Source organism: Crinia signifera, chromosome 12 (assembly GCF_055691185.1).
Source record: "Crinia signifera chromosome 12, ASM5569118v1, whole genome shotgun sequence".
NCBI classification, from domain to species: Eukaryota; Metazoa; Chordata; class Amphibia; order Anura; family Myobatrachidae; genus Crinia; species Crinia signifera.
The window spans coordinates 39,085,234-39,104,271 of NC_139228.1; the positions used below are offsets into that span (position 1 = coordinate 39,085,234).

The window sequence follows — 19,038 nt, forward strand, 5'->3', positions numbered from 1 at the left end:
AAAAAAAAAAACCAACACACAGCACAGCAACTTTGCTACGTGACATTACTAATCATTACACAAGAACATGTTTTGTTCTAAAAGCAAAATAAAGTCGTTGAAACTAAAATGATTCAACTTGAGAGGTTTAAAATCTCAAAGAGCGCATGCACGAAGCGGATAGACAAGATCTAGGTCCACCACTAATGGTAGACCATCACTAGGCCGACAAGGCAAGGTTGACCGCCAACAGGTTGACATGACAAAACAATTCTATAAAAAGCATGGTTTTTCATACTTTGTTATCCAAGTGGGCATAGAGGAGGAATATACTAGTGTGCCCGAAGCATGGCGAGCCATGCGAGGGGAGGCTGTGCAAATATACTCTTGTCCATTGAATTGTATACAAGGTTAGCGTTAGTGTGTGTCCATCTATTCTTGTCCTTTCACCATTTGTCTTTGGAGGCCAGTGACCCTCTATTAGATGTTAACCCGTGCCAGCTGCTGAAGTTAAGGGTGACTGGTTCAATTTGTTCAGAGGCTTGAACACGGTCTAATTGGGTTTGATCACAAAATAAAATAATGGTGCACTAAAATACGTTCTGCCTCAGTTTTGTGCTTGTTACTGGGATATGTGCTTCTTGTTACTTCATTGTCATCTCCTAGAAGATTGAGCGGTCTTACAAGTGACAATGCCTTGAGCTACCACCCCACATGGCTGTTTCACATTTCGCGCATACTCCTGTCCAGCTGCATTTCTCCTGTAGGCTCATTGGTGGTGGCTATGTCATGTATTTACAGAAAAAACCCACTTTACAAAAAGGTTCTTTCAAACTCAAATTTCTCCTTTCCATGAAGTGGCCCGACAGCATTTTTCTAAAGAACTATGAGTGTATTAGACCAGTGTAGCCCTGGGGGGCGAAGGCTTGTCTCAGTTTTTGATGAAAGCGCTGTAAGGATTTCATTTATATGTAGTTACAATCTATTAAAGCATCGAAGCCTGCAAGAACCTGAATTTAATGCTATAAACCCCTCAGTTTGAGCCTTATTCTTTGTTTAGAATTATATGCATTAGTATACTATTCATAATTGTAAGTAAAATATAGAGCGTTTGCTTCATAGTGAAGGACAGGTACAGACACATCAGATTCTTATGGCTTTGTCTGTTAACACTGTAATAAAGAGACTGGATATCATCACACAAACAGGGAAAACTAAATATACACACACATACAATATAATATAAAGTGAATATTATATATACTGTATGTGCTGCGCTGCGCAGCACGGCGGGTATGTGTTCCCTGTGTGATAACTGAACTGTCTCTGCTTATTTTGTTACCTACCTGGCTGCTGCAACGACCAGTGGCGCCGCTGATGGCTGCCTAGGCGCTGTGCAGTTTAGCTAATATACGTTCCCTACATCTATAATCCCCAGGGTACATTTAGCGTATACCTGTATGTGTTATCTATATCTGTACTGTCACTGTTTAACCTAACTGGCTGTTGCACAGCAATTCAAATCTAATTCCTAGTATATGCAAGTATACCTGGCCAATAAAGCCGATTCGGTTTCTGATAGTACAGTATATGAGTGTGCTTTTTTTTTTTTTAAAGCACACAAAAATGGCTTTATAACAATTGGAAATCAAAATGTCTAATATCAATGTTTCAAAATAACAAAGTATATACACACACACACACACACACACACACACACACACACACACACACACACACCATGTTATACAAACATTTGTGTGTCAGAGGCTGGTCACATCACAATAGGAAGACCTGGGGCAAAATATAATAGGGTGCAATCTTTGGTCAAAAAACTATTAGTCCCAGCAGGCCATTACTAAAAAAAAAAAAAAAAAAATATATAAAAAAAAAACAAACAAACATTTTCCTTACTTTAAAAAAAAAGAAAAGAAAACTCACTGAATCGCATGCAAATTCAGACACGGTCTAAGAAAAAAAAAAAAATATTGCATCCTACAGGTTGAGTATCCCATATCCGAATTATTCCGAAAACCATACATTCCAGAAAGTGAAAAAATATATATATTTTTTTTTGCTAAACACTTACTGGGGACATCTGTAACTGGCACTACTGAGGGCATGATATGTAACTGGCACATATATATATATATATATATATATATATATATACATATATACATATATACACACACACACACACACACACACACAAGGAAATGATTGCTTGACATTTAATCTAAGATAGTAGACACATTTTGGTTCATGTTTTTAAACCTTGTATTTTGAACAAATAAAATATACTTGTGTGTATTTTATGTGGTTGATGTGTTTATACAGCATAAATGCAAGATACTTCAAAATACTTCAAATACATACTTCAAAATACATAAATATTCCAAAATACGGAATAATCTGTTATCCAAAATTCTCCTGGTCCCAAGCATTTCGGATAAGGGATACTTAACCTGTATTACATTTGCAAATTCTTTAAAAAAAAAAAAAAAAAGTGTGATTTTTTCACGTGCTGTTTAAAAACATCTCAAACCTGGTGCTTCACCAGGTCATCTAGTAAGGGCATTCTACACTAACTTTTGGCAAAAGCTTACCCAACGTTAGTGGATGGGTACAGCTGCTATGCGGTACTGACTGCCTCCCAGGGCACATACCCTCCCTGCACCAAGTCACATGGAAACTATGTTATGCTGTGTACACACTTGTACAATCTCCATAAGATCCAGATGAGATTTTTACTATATAGTCAAAATCTCATCTGGATCTCATGCAGATTGTATGGGTTTTATCCCAAGCGATCCAGATGCGTTCAAGATGCGCGCTCCCATATCTCAACCAGAAAGTCTTGGCTGCCCTGTCTATATAGTGCAGATCTGCACTATATAGTCTAAATTGTATGCAGATAGTCTAAATTGTAATCTCATCTGGATCTTATGCAGATTGTACAAGTGTGTACACAGCATTAAAGTCACAAACAAGAACTAGCTGCTGTGGGCTTGTCTGTTCTGCAGATGTCAGTGGGAGGATGCCAGGATGTCCCAGTAGCGTAGGCAGCACCCCAACAGTTAGTTTTTGTTTGTGACCGGTAATCCTGAGCTTCCCTCTCTGACCGGTTACTGCCACTGCACATTAAGAGCTCGGTTCAAAAAGATCGGACAGTGTCTACGTCAGCTCCAAATGGTCAACATGCACAAGTTCAACATGTGAAAAATTTCAACACGAAAATGGTCCACAAGTTTTTCAGTTTTTGGGTGTGAATTTGTAGGAATTTGTAGGTTTCAGCAACATTTTTTTTTCCAGCTCCATGCTTCTGGCACGTGGATGGTAAAAGTATGAAAAATGTTAAAGTAAAAAAAAAAAAAAAAAACTCCATATAGTGTGGTGTTGACCAACATCATGTCAACAATTTGAACCCATCGACCTTTTGACTGCACACATCTGAATGCCACATTTGCCTGCTGTACATCACAGGAGTGAAGGCACTCGTATGAGCAGAATGGGCAGGATTACAGGTAAAGGGGTTGTTTGTAAAATGGGTTTGTTTGTAAAACCTCTTCAGGCAAGCCTATAATGTTTAAGTTCTACATGCATAACCCTCTGAGGCACTTATGTATTATATAGCTTCCCTTCTGGACTTGTAACTTGGTGGGACTGCTATGGTATTACTGGTGCCTGTCCTTGTGTTTCCCTCCTATATCCCTATAGATTGTAAGCTTGCAGCAGGGCCCTCCTACCTCCAAGTCTGTATGTTGTTACCCAGTTTGTTTTATCACTGTCTACTATTGTAAAGCACAACAGAATCTGCTACGCTATATAAGAACCTGTAAATAAATAAATAAATAAATAAAATGGGGTGTGCTTAGGAAAAACAGTAGCAGGGGCCCAGGGGGGCTTACAGGAAAAGAGGAGGAAAGCATTTGAAGGGTTACAGCCAAAACAGAAAAAGTAAGGTGTGTGTGTATGTGTGTGTGTGTGTGTGTGTGTGTGTGTGTGTGTGTGTGTGTGTGTGTGTGTGTGTGTGTGTGTGTGTGTGTGTGTGTGTGTGTGTGTGTGTGTGTGTGTGTGTGTGGGGGGGGGGGGGGGGCCTGACAAACGGGGGATCGCTGAGAGTAAACCGATAAAGAAGGGAAAGATTAGGAGGTAAAGGATGGAAGATAGAGCACAGGGGACAAAGAAGAGCTGAAAGGATAATACGGTTTGGTGTGTATGTGTTTGGGGGTCCTGCCATCCACAGGAATAGGCCAAGGTTAGAATAATTATGTTGAAATCTCATCGCTGTTAAGTTAATAGAGATAACGATCTACAAGTATTTGGGGTACAAATTAGTCTACAGAACTTCTTTTTACAGATCCCCATAGGGAAAAGTCGTGATCATCAACCTGTCCCTTGAAGAAAAAGGATTGAACAAAAGTACAATATATCTGCAACTGAATTCCTAATCAGAGCGATAATCACCTTGTAACACCGATACTTGTACAGTACCACCAGGAGAATGGTCATAACGATGATTACACTGATCATAATGGCAGCGTTGAGAATGGAATTCAAGGCTCTTTGACCCACAGTTTCTGTATCTTCGGTGAACGGGGTGTAAATTCTAGGATTAAACAAGAGAACATTTTCTGAGAATGTCACAGCTATATGTAAGAAACAAGAGCAAAAGCAGTCACACCTAGAATTCTAGCAATTTTGACATTTGCAATTGCCTCCCAAAATGACATGCAAAGAGCTTACGTGCAGAAGCAAAAGTTAAGTATTGTATAAAACGATAGCTTTATCAAAGTTTCATAAGGAACTGAGGGGTAGATGTATGAAGCAGTGATTAAGAAGGAGAAGTGATAAAGTGCCTGGTACTTTATCACTGGCCTAACTGTCCCTTTTTAAACCCAGCCTGTAACTTAGCAGTCAGGAACTGATTGCCCGGTGATAAAGTATGAGGCACTTTATCACTTCTCCTCCCTTATCACTGCTTCATACATCTACCACTCAATTAGTATTGATGTGCCGATCTGGAATGTGGTTGCTTTAGAACAGGGGTCTTCAACCCATGGCCCGTGGGCCACAAGTGGCCCGCTGAGTTGTTTTGACTGGCCCGCCTGTAAATGCCATTTAAAAAAAACAACAACCCTGTAAGTGCCGTTTAAAAAAGCCAAAACCTTCCACGCTCATCCCTTTACATGGGGGACGCGGCGGAGGAGGACGTGCAGTGGCTGGGGTGGACGGGACATGCACATTGTGGATTTCCTAAAGCTGCGCACACGTCCCGCCCGGAGATTAAGGCAGGTTTCTTAAGGGGAGGGGGGAGGTGAGCTGCCTGCCTGCAATGCGGTGCTGACTGGGGGGTGAGATGGCTGCAATGCGGTGCTGACTGGGGGGGGGGGGGGGGGTACGCTGGCTGCAATGTTGTGCTAAATATTGGGGGAGGGGAGCATCTGGCTGTGCAGTGCTGACTATGGGGGAGGGGGGCTTGCAGCGCTGTGCTGATTATCAATGGTGGGGGGGGGGGGCTGTGCGGAGATGCCTATGTTTGGGGGGGGGAGGGAGCTGTGCTGTCTATCTATGAAGTGCTGTGGCATTTTATACTGGTATACTGGTACTGGTGGCATTTTATGAGGGACACTACTGGTGGCATTTTATAAGGGACACTACTGGTGGCATTTTATGAGAGGCACTGCTGCGGGCATCATATGTATAAGCAGGAGTATTGGGGGCATTATAGTGCAATGGGCATCATGGTGTGTGGCATAATGTGTAATGGGCATTACGGTGTGTGGCACAATGCGTAATGGGCATTACAGATAAACAGTGTATATTGATTTAAGTAGCCTGTCATTGCTTGGGCTTGATTTGTGAGGAGTACTAGGTCACTGTGTGGGCCTTCATGTTTATATGTCACTGTGCGGCCTTTAGCCAGCCAACTTAAGCGTGGAAGGACAACAACCATTCCTGCGGTAACCAATATCTGGTCATGCAGGTTGCAAAAGTGAAATGTCAGGTAATGGTTTTCCTGCTAGTTCACACGCTTATAATTAGACCACGCCCCTTAGAATTAGGCCACCCCCCTTTTGGAGAGCGCGCGCCTACGGCGCGCACAATTTCTTCAATATAATATTATGTCTAATTGTCTAGAAATAGCCCTGCTGCTGATTATATATTGGGGGCAGGGCTTATGTGTATGGGCAGCTGTGCGAACTATGTATGCCGGGCTGTGCTAAATACCACAGTAGAGATTAGTGGCCCTCGGGCTTCGTTGAATTTTTTAATGTGGCCCACACTGTCGGAAAGGTTGAAGACCCCTGCTTTAGAACCTCATACCGAGGACAGGCCATTCTTTAACAGGATCACATGATCTTTAGGGGGGTATTCAATGTAGGGTCAGGACTGTCGGGCTGGCCCAACAGCCACTACCCTGTCCCGTTCTCGGTCTGCTTGACAGAGATTTTGCAGGCGGGATTCAATGTCCAAGAAGAGGGCGTGGCCATGAGAAACCGAAATTGGCAGCGGCCGGGAGCTCGTGAATTCCCGGCAGAACGTGCTCGACTGCTTGTGAAATTGGGCACGTTCTGCCAAGATACCTGTTCAATGCTGTCGGGGAAAGACAGCATTGAATAGGGCCCCGTCGCCATTTCCCCTGGTCGGGAATGGGGGCGGTGATTGTTTTTCATGAATTGAGATTAAGAGGGATATTCAATCACTAGTTCGAGTATAGGTTCTCTTTGACTAGTTTGACAGGTGTGTTAAAGAGAATCACTGAAGTACTACATTCCAACTAGATTTTAAAAATCTAGTATGCATGTTATGTGCAGGTTAATGCATTATTTGGCACAAGTCCAGAACAGCTGCTTTAATAAATAATTAATTGAAAGGACATTAGTTATTACAGCTGTGAAACTGACATCTTGGGAGGTTGTCTCGGGATCTCAAACACCTGCATGTGTCAGGAAGCAAAGTCAAAACTAAAAATGAATAAAAAGGCACATCTATAAAAAGTGTTCCTTTGGGCCTAATTCAGAAAGGCATATTTTGTGCTGCACTGCAGGTGGGGCAGATGCAAAAAGAGTGATATGGTGTGTACACATGGTGGGATTTGGCCGATCGATTTGAACTATACAGTCAATATTGACTCTACAGAGTCTATTTCTACCATTAGAGTTGGAGAAGTTATTTAGTTTCTGTGCAGGGTAAATACTAGCTGCTTTATTTTTACACTGCAGTTTAGATTTCAGTTTGTACATACACCACCCAAATCTAACTCTCTCTGCACAGGTTACATCTGCCCCACCTGCAGGGCCCACGGTTTTGTCTATTACAAAATACGCCCTGCATTCTGGTCTGAATTAGGCCCAATGCCTGAAAACAAGGCATCTTTTTAATGTAAGTAACAGGCAGTTATGTTTTCAGAGTCAATAACTCCGAAAATGGAGCATTTTGTTCTTTTTACAGAAACCTCTGTCGTAATAAGTAGTTTTCATTCCCCTTTTCTAGACCGCAACCCTTCTATGCAGAGTTAATGGTGCAAGTTATTGCATTGTTGTGACATTAGAATTTCAACACTAACGCTCGTTACACTGGCTGATAATGCTGGTCTGATGGCCAGTGTGTACCAGCTATAGGTCTGTCGTTCACAGACCAGGTCGGTAGTGTAGCACAGCCGATGGCTGTGCATTGTGCTGTGTGTCCATACACTCGCTGTACAAGCCAGGGGTGACTGACATTGCAACTGGGTGGGTGCATGTAAATGGCTATCCATTTGTGACATCAGACACAAATGATCAGGCAGAGCATACGCAAAATCACCCTAACCAATCCCTCGACAGATATATCTAAAGATCAACTGATCTGCAGATATAGCTTTAGGTGTGTACAAAAAACTGATAATGTAATGCAATATATGGGAGAATAAGACAATCAACATTCGATCCCAATTGCTGGAAAATAAAAATGATTGGATAAATCATTTGATTTGACAAATTTCTTTAAACAATTTTTCTGAATGACAATTTTATTCCAGTGTTTGGGAGCAAACGTCCGATTCTCATATGCTCCCATACATTACCAGAATTTTGGTCCTCCCAGACATATTGGACAGATAAATCTTTAGGTCTGTACCCAGCTTACAGAAGTTTCCAAATTATTATTGCTTTTATAAAAACAGACTATTTTAAAAAAGTTATGTAAAATTTAATAGCCATGTTTCAGTCCACTACAGAATACGCTGGTTCCAAGGGGATAACTGAACTACCATCATTCACAAGTGAACTATAAACCATTTATGACATCTAGTGACAGAGGAAGGTACTGCAACTCTAACAAAATACTGTATTAAAAACAAAAATCTAGTTTTTCCATAGATCTATCATTTAAAGATAATGAAATAGAAAATACATGATGATGATAATCGTCATCATCATCATCATCATCATCATGACAGCATTGGAAACTACAAGGACAACCAACTAAGCTACTAATTCCCAATTTGAAGTAGCATTTCACTTTAATGCGGTTTAAATTAAGCTCGACCGAGAACATGCAGGCGGGATTCAATGTCCCGCCTGCCGGGGACCGAGAAGGGGGCGTGGCCGCGAGTTGCGGCCAGGAAGAGGCGAGCTGCAGCCGGCAGCTCGTCACTTCCCGGCCGTTCTCGGCAGAACGAGCCCGACTGCTAGTGATGTCGGGCTCGTTCTGCCGAGAAACCCTGCTCAATGCTGTCGGGGAAGACAGCATTGAATAGGGCCCGGCGAGCATCTCCCCCACGGGAGATGCTCGCCGGGGATTGAATAATCCCCCATAGGGTTAATAATCTTCAATGCACGACCCTTGAGCATTGATACAACGTTGCTAGCATGTCTGCCAATCTGAATACTCCTCCTGGAAGGCATAAACCAGAACTTCCTTGTGTGCCCTTGTAGCAATGCTTCCACCTTTTCTACGGTCTGAAAACAGTGTCCTTTCAGGCCGCGCTTGATCCATGGGAACAAAACGAAATCAGCCGGAGCCAGATCCGTACTGTAGGGTGGTTGAGGCAGCACTGTCACTTGTGCTTAGGACAAAACGCTCACTTGCAGCAATGGCAGGTATTCAATGCTGTGGGCGAGCGGCGACAGCGACTAAGGCTTCCTGCTCGCTGTCACCACTCACCCTGTCAGTATTCAACGCACCCCCCTCATACTTAGATTCCCCCTCTCTCCGTTTTTTGAGTGAGGGGGAATTGGCATACGCGGCTCCAGAAGCAGCGAGACTTTCGGCTAAATACAGCGAGTTTTCTGCATTAGCCGCAGGTCTCGCTGTTTTGGGGAATTCTCGCCATCCTGTGACGGCAAGGATTTCCCCAGAACATTGAATAGGGCGAGCGGCTGGCGAGGGGGTTAAAAAGCGAGGATCGCTGGTTTTCTGCAATCCTCGCTGTTTAACACCCTCGCCGGCCGCATTGAATACCTGCCAATGTGTGGCTTGGCTCCTTGTCGTGATGGAGGACCCAGGTAGTGGCAATCTCCTTATGGACATGGAGAACCCAGTTTCTCAAGCGAACAAGCACTGAGGTGTAAAATTAATCATTGACAGTTTGGCAAAACGTAGAAATTCCTTGTGGACCACACAATTCGAGTCAAAAAAAGACAATGAGCAAGATTTGTTTTTTAATTTGCTCATTCGGCCCAAGGCGACGATAGTGTGTGCCACTGCGTTTTGCCTTTTGGTCGCACATATTAATGTACCGCTGCTAAGTAAACGGCTGTGTAATATTGTCCATCTCTGAATAAGGCCCAAAAGTATCAACCAACCATTAATAAATCTTCTCCATAGTTGTCCTTTCTCCCTCCTCCAGTAAAAAAAAAAAGAAAAAAAAAAAAAGAAGTATTTAAGATCCATGTATGCATAACTATGATGGGGAAAATTGCTGGGCTGAAAAACGCTCAGTGCATACACACTGAACGTTTTTCACCCGTTTTACAGACTTTCCATAGCAGGACGCTATGGAAAGCCGACCACTCCGCTGCTCATCTGCTGGTAATAACAGCAGATAATTGGCCAGGCCAGCGATGATGTGGGAGCACGCATCAGCCCTCACCGCTGCCCGGTACACACTGGGCAGCTTTCGAGCAGAAATCCGCACAAACCAGTAAACTGAGGAGCTTCCAGCTCAACATCGCCCACGGTGTATGGACCTTTATACCAATATTTACAAGCTGCGCGCATATTGGTTACAGATGCTTCATAAACTGGAAATATGACTTAATGACGAAACCTTTATGCTTCTAAATCTGGTCCAGACACAGTTACTTTAGCACTATCCTTCATACAGTACCTGAACAGTAAAGGTCTAGATAGGCCAATGCCAAGTAAATTAATTCATTGGACTCTAGAGTAGGTCTTGTCTCTTGAGGTAAACTCAAACCTTCTACAGTAAAATTTGATTAGATTGCAACAGAATAAAGATCTAGGGCAAAATAGAAAGGCCTGCAAAAATAAGACTGTTTGGGGTTTCCTGCGAGTCAGTCCGTGTTTTTAAAGCGTCGGTTTCCCTATTAAACGATTGCCACTTTGAAAATATGGGCAGTCTCTCAGGACATCCCGAACAGCTTGCGTTGCACAAGCTAATTACATTGTGCCCCTTTTGTTAGGTTAATTGATCATTTTAAGGGGCTTTTATCCCACACGAGGTGTAAAAACGATCACCAAGGTATATAAAAAAATAAAATAAAAGAAATGTTGTGTTCTTAATCTTTAAAGCAGCCCAAACTATAGCTCAAATGTGTGGATGACTAATCATGGAGGATGAGAAGACCTCACCAATCAATACCAGATTAACTTACTACATAGGGCGTTATTCAATGCTCTGATGGCAAGCTACAGTAGGACGGTGAGCAGCGCCGATAGCTCGACAGAGTATTCAACTGCCTCCCCTTCACTTGCCGTTTCCACCTCGCTGGTTCTTTCCAGCGAGTTGGAAATGGCGAGTGTGCCCATTAAAGCGGGGAACCTCCCTGTTTAAGGGGATCCTCGATTTTCTCCCAAACACTGAATACGGCGAGGATGGCTTTTTCTCACTGAAAATAAGCCGTCCTCTTCATACAAACCCCCCCTGGCTGCCGCATTGAATACACCCCAGAGACTGTGTCAATGGTCTGAGCCATCATATGTGCATGAGATCACCAACACAATAAGGGGGAACAGATTAGAAATAATGGCTTACAAGGCCCGCAGGTGACCCATTTAAAGTTCACTAGGCAACACAAATTATACTGAATACCAGATTAATCTAAAATGTATAAGGAGTTACTCTATTCAGCCACACATGATAAAGTAAAGCTATACTCACAGCTGCCCATCTTTCCGAGTGTAAAAGCTGACAGACTTTATTGTTGCTACAACGACCACCATGCACAGCGTCACGGGCACAAATAGCATGATCACATGCTTGGCACCATATTTCAAGGTAAGCTCCTCGTCCTCTTCCTCGTCCTGTTCCAGCACTTGTTGGGAGCTGCTTTGGGTCTGTCCGTTGCTCTGAGACTCTGTGCGCTCATTACTTCTCCTCTCATTGTTGTCATTCTGAAATACAATACCCAACAAATACATTAGAAATCAGAGTCATTTACAGGGTCGCATAATTAAAGAAAATATATATATATTTATAACCTGTATGAAATGATCGCCATGGACCATCACTGCTTTTTCCATTCAACTTTATACGGACACAGCTGTCAGCGGAAATAGTAATAATGTACATGTGCTGCCCCAAAACAAACATCAGTGGGCTTATTGCTGGACATGATGGAAATGCTGCAGGAACCTTAACACTACTGGCCGACATATGCTCATCTAATTGCAATAAACAGACCCACTTGACACTCCAGGTGCTTGGACTGTGCACATATAGGAGTGGTCAAATTACACTCAGACTGTGGCTCTAAGTGGAGCGGAACATTTGTCGGAAACATAAGAAATACTTCAATAACTGCTGCACTCTATGGGCCAGAGGCACTATGCATCAAAAGTGATTAAATGGAGAGAGACAAACAACCAATCAGCTCCTGCCTGACATTTTTCAAACACAGCCGGTGACATGGCAGGTAGGAGCTGATTGGCTGGAAGTTTATCACTCTTCATTTGATCACTTTTGAAGCTTAGTGCATCTTGCCCTATATGCAGTAAATAAGGACTCAAGGTGAGAGGGTGTCATATTAAGACGTATAATTGAAAGGGTAATAGGCTGATAAAAAGGACCAGGATATTCTCCTTTGACACTTAGCCATATGTACTTTTGTAGCTTAGTGGTGACAATGGGGCAGATGTATTAAGCCTGGTCAAGAGATAAATTGGAAGGAGATAATGCAACAACCAATCAGCTATGTTTGAAATAAGACAGTTGGGAGTTGATTGGCCGGTGCGTTATCTCCTTTCACTTTATCTCTTTGCAAGGCTTAATACATCTGCCCCAATGTGCTGTGGCTGGAGATGTGAAAGACTAGTGCAGCAGGAAGAGACTGGTGTGAGAGTGCAGAGTGGTGAGGGGGATTAGGTGTCATTGTGTGAGCACTTTAAGGCCTTTATATGCCACCCTCTCACCTAGAGCCCTTCATTGCCATGCTCATTTTCTCTGCCTTGATTAATAGAGCATCCTCTGATTGTAGCAGTAATCCCATACATTCTGCAGCGATACGGTTTTTTTCTCATTCGCTGAACCACTATATAAATTCATAAAGCATTTCCAAATAACCTCCCGAAACCCAATCGGAGCTCTTCAAAAATTCTCACCATACCTCATACATCCCCAAGCATTTTGCACCATATAAAATGGATTAACCTTCACTACACTTCTGAAATCCCTGTGCTGCTGAGGAACAATCCTGCCTGACCGAGGTCTTCAGTTAACCGTCAATGTTACAATACTAAACTAAAGTGGTGTACGCGCGGGGCGATTCTTCAAAGCGATTTTGACTACATTGTCAAAATCGCTTAGTATGTTGTTTGCCTGAACCGCCCTGTGTGTGTACACAGCGGGCGATAGTGATGCGCGGACCTACAGTGTCGCTATCGCCCAACCAAATAGTCAGTGCAGGTAAGAATATTCTTGCTACACTGTTCATTTGGCTGGCAGGATGTAGTAAGCAGTCTCTGATGGCTTAAAATGAGAAAATAAAAAAACGGGATGTTCTTAGCTGTGGGACTAAAATCTGCACTACTGTATAGGCTGCACAGTGGTTACCATAGTGACACCATGATGACATTGCATTTATTAGTGTGACTTAAACACATTTCTGCAAATTGGCCAACACCATGTGATGCTGCAAGTAGGTGGAGTTGACTTTACCCATAATTAGACTAAATTAGATTGATTGCAAAATACTGGTCAGCAAACAGCGATGCAGCAGCGATGTGTGCTGGGCGATCGATCATGGGCAGTGTATTCTGGTGAGAGAACACAGACGATGACTAGATTTATACTACATGCAATATAAATCTAGCTGAGAGACGCACGGGTCCATGCATCGCCGTCACTGGGAGCGCCTACACACCGAGCAATCCGTGCTTAATTTCTATGCTATCTAGTCAAATCACTTAAAAAAACACAACAGGATACAATCGCCCCGTGTGTATGCCGCATTAGATTTCGGGTGAGTCCTTTGTTTTTGTGCAGGGTAAATATTGGCTGCTTTATTTTTACACTGCAAATTAGATTTCAGTTTTAACACCCTCCACACACACAATCTATTTCTCCCTGCACGCTACATCTGCCCCACCTGCAGTGCACATCATTTTTCCCATTAAAGAAAAAAAATAAATAATAATAATTAGTCCCAAAGGCAGGTAAATTGCACAAGTTCAATAATTTTGTACTGCTTCACATGACAGAGGATTCCATTCATCACCAGAAAGCGACTTAATCATTATTATAGAGAAGACCAATATTCATTTAGTTCTCTATCCACTGAGATCTAATTTTTTGAGCACTTGCCGTTTTTTAAAAACAAAAACCCACTTCTTTGCCATGTATAGTGGCAAGCAGCTCCAGAGCCCACGCAAGCAAACATGACCTCTGCCCTCTCGTACTCACAGGCTGCAGCAGAAGCAGGGGTATGGATTCCTCCTCCTCAGCCATAACTTCTCCTCATGTGGCTTTAGAGGAAGTTACAGCCTGGTTCTAAAACGCCCAGTCTTTGATAACAGACCTGGCCAGGAAATTGCTCTGTAGTTATGTATTAACCACTACACGGCCCCTAACAGGTTCAAAAGCACTCTGACGTTATAAGCGGAGATTCAGATATTTAAATAGCAGGGTATGGATGGATCACTGGATAGACAGCAACTAGGTTGACATGCAGGGAGGTCGACATGGGGTTTGTCACTTTTTTTGTCCAGAATTTCAACAGTTGCCATGGACACTGAAACGTGGCACCGCGTCGACTCACCATGCTTCAGGCACACTATTTTATTCTTCTTACCACGCCCTAGTGGATGGTAGGGCATGAAATACCACCTGTCGACCTTTTCAGTCAACCTTCCCCATGTCAACCTAATGACCCTGTCGACCTTCCCGCATGTCCACCTAATGCTTGTAGACCTAGTGACCATATCCCAAATAAGCTTAACTATAGCTGCAAAATACAATTTTAAACTGGACAAAAACATTTGCACCGGATCCTGCGAGACGCACTGGCTGCCTGGGACTGCACGTGATCCTGCCGGCTGGGACTTAAGGGGGTATTGCCAGCGACTTCTCCTAAGGTAGAAGTCGCCGTAGTGTATGGGCACCTTAGGTTTGATGCAATAAAGCTTTCATATGTACTGATCAGTATTACTGGATAGTGTAGTGGGTAGACAGCTACTACAATAGATCTGCTCAGTATATATATATATATATATATATATATATATATATATATGTGTGTATGTATATGTGTGTGTGTATATGTGTGTGTGTGTGTGTGTGTGTGTGTGTGTGTGTGTGTGTGTGTGTGTGTGTGTGTGTGTGTGTATATATATATATATATATATATATATATATATATATATATATATATATATATATATATATTACACACACACATACATACACATACACACACACACACACACACACACACACACACACACACATATATATGTCAAAATAGAACAAAGGAGGAGCGCTCCATAGTGTAAAACCACAATATTTTAATGGGCAGTAAAAAGCTCCAAGGTAACAGCCAATATAATGCTCGTACCAAAAGACACACTGCTGTGGGCTGGCTACCACACGATATTATATATACAATCCAGGCAATCACTCCTACCGCCTCCGGAGCTCTGGGGGAAACCACAGCAAGGAACGCTGGTCACTCCACGTGGACTCGGCGTCTCGGGCACCCAACACAGGAACAGCGGGTAGTAGGGGGATGCCTGGTAAGGAGAGCGATCGTCACCTGGCTCCACCCTAACGCGTTTCGTATTAAAACTTCATCAGAGGGCGTTGCCGGTGAACGATCGCTCAAGATCTATAACAGAACAAGTGACCAATCATGTCATAGAAGGGGTTTGGCCACAGTGTGGTACTTAGAACCCAGCTGTGATGATTTACGCTGAATAGCTGTTGTTTTAAACAGTGTGCTCTTTTTTACAGGCGACACCATATTAAAGGAGCATTATAAAAACAGTATAGTAGTCATAATCATACTAAAAAACATATTTGCAGCAAATACTATATTATACAAAAACATAAAAAGCATGAGAGAAAAAAAAAAAAAAAAAAATTGAATAAAAAAGTCGACATAGAGAAAAGGCCGACATGAGAAAAATTATCGACTTTGGTGGAAAAAATGACATAGAGATAACCTGCATTAGGCACATAACAATATAAACACCCTTAGAGGTGTAAAATTTATACATATATAAAGTTTAGGCATGTTATTACCATCAAACATTAATATTGGCACAAATGGCGTAGACACTTAATATTTAGTCATTCAGACATAGGCAATATCCAATAAAAGGTGAGCAGGTCTGAAAGTCAGATAGGAGTGGAATTAGGTGTGGTGGTATATTAATCAAAAAAAGGTAAAATTAATTCAACGATTTATGAATGGGGTAATTTCATACCCCTCGTTTAGACCTATGGGGGTCAGTGTATTTAAAGACAATATCCAATATGTTTCACGTCTGAGGAGGGCTCGGTCTCGGTCGCCACCCCTCTTATTAGCTGCCACCAATTCCAATCCCCTGACCTCTAGACCTGCTGGGTTACAATTGTGCACATTTTTAAAATGTCGAGAGACACTGTGATTAAGGATCCCGTGTTTTATGTTTCTTAAATGCTCTAAAATACGGATCTTTAATGGGCGTTTAGTTTTGCCCACGTATTTAGAGCCACAGGGACAAATTAACAAATAGACAATATATGTTGAGTTACAATTAATAAAATGATTGATATTACACATAGTTTTATCTGGCATTTCAAAGGACGTGCACTTCTTAATGTGGGGGCAGATTTTGCATCTACTGCACGGGAAGCAACCCTTCAACGTAAGAAAGGAGGAAGTATTGGGCACAGAAGTAACCATTTAAAGTTGGCTTTTGGATACCCAGGCACTGATGGTTTTTGCTCTGGTGTATACTAGTCTAGGGGCATTTTCCAGATGGGGACCAAGGATAGGGTCACCCTTAAGGACATGCCAATATTTTTTCAAGATGTTCGATATTTTTTTCTCGCCATCATTATATTTTGTGATGAATAGGCACTCTGATCCTTTTTCATCATTACTTCTGTCTTTATACTGAATAATCTCATCCCGGACTGAGTTTTTTGCTTTACTGCAAGCATGCTCCACAACTTTTTCGGGATACACTCATTCCCTAAATCTTTGTTTATAAACCATTGCCTGGTCTTCAAAAGTATCCATGCTGGTGCAATTCCTGCGGAGCCGCAGGAATTGGGAGAAGGGAATGTTGTTCTTCCATGGTTTGTAGTGGCAGCTCTCATACTCCAGATAGCTGTTGCTATCAACACTTTTAAAGTACGTGGATGTCTCAATGTATTTAATTTCAGGGAAATTCTCAGTGCTAATAGCTAGATCCAGGAATTCAATTTTGTTCTTTTGTAGGTTTGAAGTAAATTTCAGGTTATACCGGTTAGCATTTATTTCCTGCATAAACTGTTCAAACTCAACTTCATTACCATGCCAGATAATTATAATATCGTCTATGAAACGACGGAAGAAATGGATTTTAGGGGCCCATGTCCCTTTAAGGACCTCGGACTCCCAAACCCCCATATATATATTAGCTACTATACTGTTTTTATAATGCTCCTTTAATATTGTGTCGCCTGTAAAAAAGAGCACACTGTTTAAAACAACAGCTATTCAGCGTAAATCATCACAGCTGGGTTCTAAGTACCACACTGTGGCCAAACCTCTTCTATGACATGATTGGTCACTTGTTCTGTTATAGATCTTGAGCGATCGTTCACCGGCAACGCCCTCTGATGAAGTTTTAATACGAAACGCGTTAGGGTGGAGCCAGGTGACGATCGCTCTCCTTACCAGGCATCCCCCTACTACCCGCTGTTCCTGTGTTGGGTGCCCGAGACGTCGAGTCCACGTGGAGTGACCAGCGTTCCTTGCTGTGGTTTCCCCCAGAGCTCCGGAGGCGGTAGGAGTGATTGCCTGGATTGTATATATAATATCGTGTGGTAGCCAGCCCACAGCAGTGTGTCTTTTGGTACGAGCATTATATTGGCTGTTACCTTGGAGCTTTTTACTGCCCATTAAAATATTGTGGTTTTACACTATGGAGCGCTCCTCCTTTGTTCTATTTTGACAGATCTTCCCCCGTTCCTTAAATCCTGGGAACTAATTTGGAGTGAGCAGCAGTCTGGAAAGAGGACTTGGTGTTTTTTCCTTCATAGAGTCTGAAACTCTTGAAGTTTGTACCAGCTGGTTGGACTTAATTCAGCGCTAATTTTACCAGTGTTCTTTTGCATTGTGTTCTTGTCCTCAGGATTTGTCTGGTAAAAAGCTGCTTTTGGTGTCAGGCATATTTTCTGCTACAAAAAAAGTATACTGTGTGTACCCTGATATTAATATCTTTTTTAAAATCATGTTTAGAAATAGTGATCTTAATGATAGGAGACAGAAAGAATGTAGTCGTATTTTTAATGAAAAAATCTGTGATCAGCCTATTCCAGAAGGTACCTTAGAGAATCCAGACATCCCACACCTGCTTGAAAAATTACTAATACGTGAGACCAAAACATGGTGGGACATAAAAAGTCTGGATAATTACCTCACATGTGGAAGGATTCCACGTGGATTAAGGCTTAATAAATCTCCAACTATTGGTTTGGATAAGGAAGCATTCCTAAAGGAGTGGAATCACATTCTTGATGAGTGCTCATTTGCACTTATTAGACTTTTGGTAAATGAAAAAAAGAAGGATTTAAAAGACATTGAGAAACAATTAGATGAACTTAAACCTGAATTAGAGAAAATTAAAGAGAATGACAGTTTTAAATGCAAAAAAGATGAAATAGATAAACGGGTGTTTAACCCCTTCCTGACAGAGCCAGTTTTTGCGTTCCTGACAGAGTCATTTTTTTCAAATCTGACATGTTTCACTTAAGTGGGGATAACTTTTTTTTGCTTTTACTTATCCCAGTGATTTTGAGATTGTTTTCTCGTGACACATTGTACTTCAAGTTAGTGGTAAATTTGGGTCGATACAGTCTGTGTTTTTTTGTGAAAAATACCAAAATGTCGTGAAAAAATGGAAAATTTTGCAATTTGCAAAATGTCACATTTTCTGCTTGTGAGACAAATAAACATACCACTCAAAATAGTTAATAACTAACAAAGACCATATGTCTACTTTATGTTGCAATCATTATTTCAACCTCCTTTTCATTTTTTTGGACACTAGGAGGCTTCAAATATGAATAGCAAATTCTCAAATTTTCAAGAAAATTTCAAACACTGATTTTTTTAGGGACCAGTTCAGTTCTGATGTGACTTTGAGGGACTTGTATGTGAGACACCCCCATAAATGATGCCATTTCAAAAACTGCACCCC

General features: G+C 42.0%; 1 protein-coding gene across 6 annotated transcripts in view; it reads right to left on the reverse strand.

Moving 5' to 3' along the window:
* PSEN1 (presenilin 1) overlaps positions 1–19,038 on the reverse strand; it is a 50,804-nt gene that overhangs the window by 15,266 nt on the left and 16,500 nt on the right. For 5 of the 6 annotated variants that reach the window (XM_083167323.1, XM_083167324.1, XM_083167326.1 and 2 more), the window contains exons 4-5: positions 11,312–11,544; positions 4,450–4,591 (exon numbers count right to left, since the gene is read on the reverse strand). In XM_083167323.1, coding sequence (XP_083023449.1) covers positions 4,450–4,591; positions 11,312–11,544 — 375 coding nt within the window. Of the gene's footprint in view, positions 1–4,449; positions 4,592–11,311; positions 11,545–14,050; positions 14,111–19,038 lie in introns of those variants that run through there. The other variant, XM_083167328.1, reaches the window with a different exon arrangement.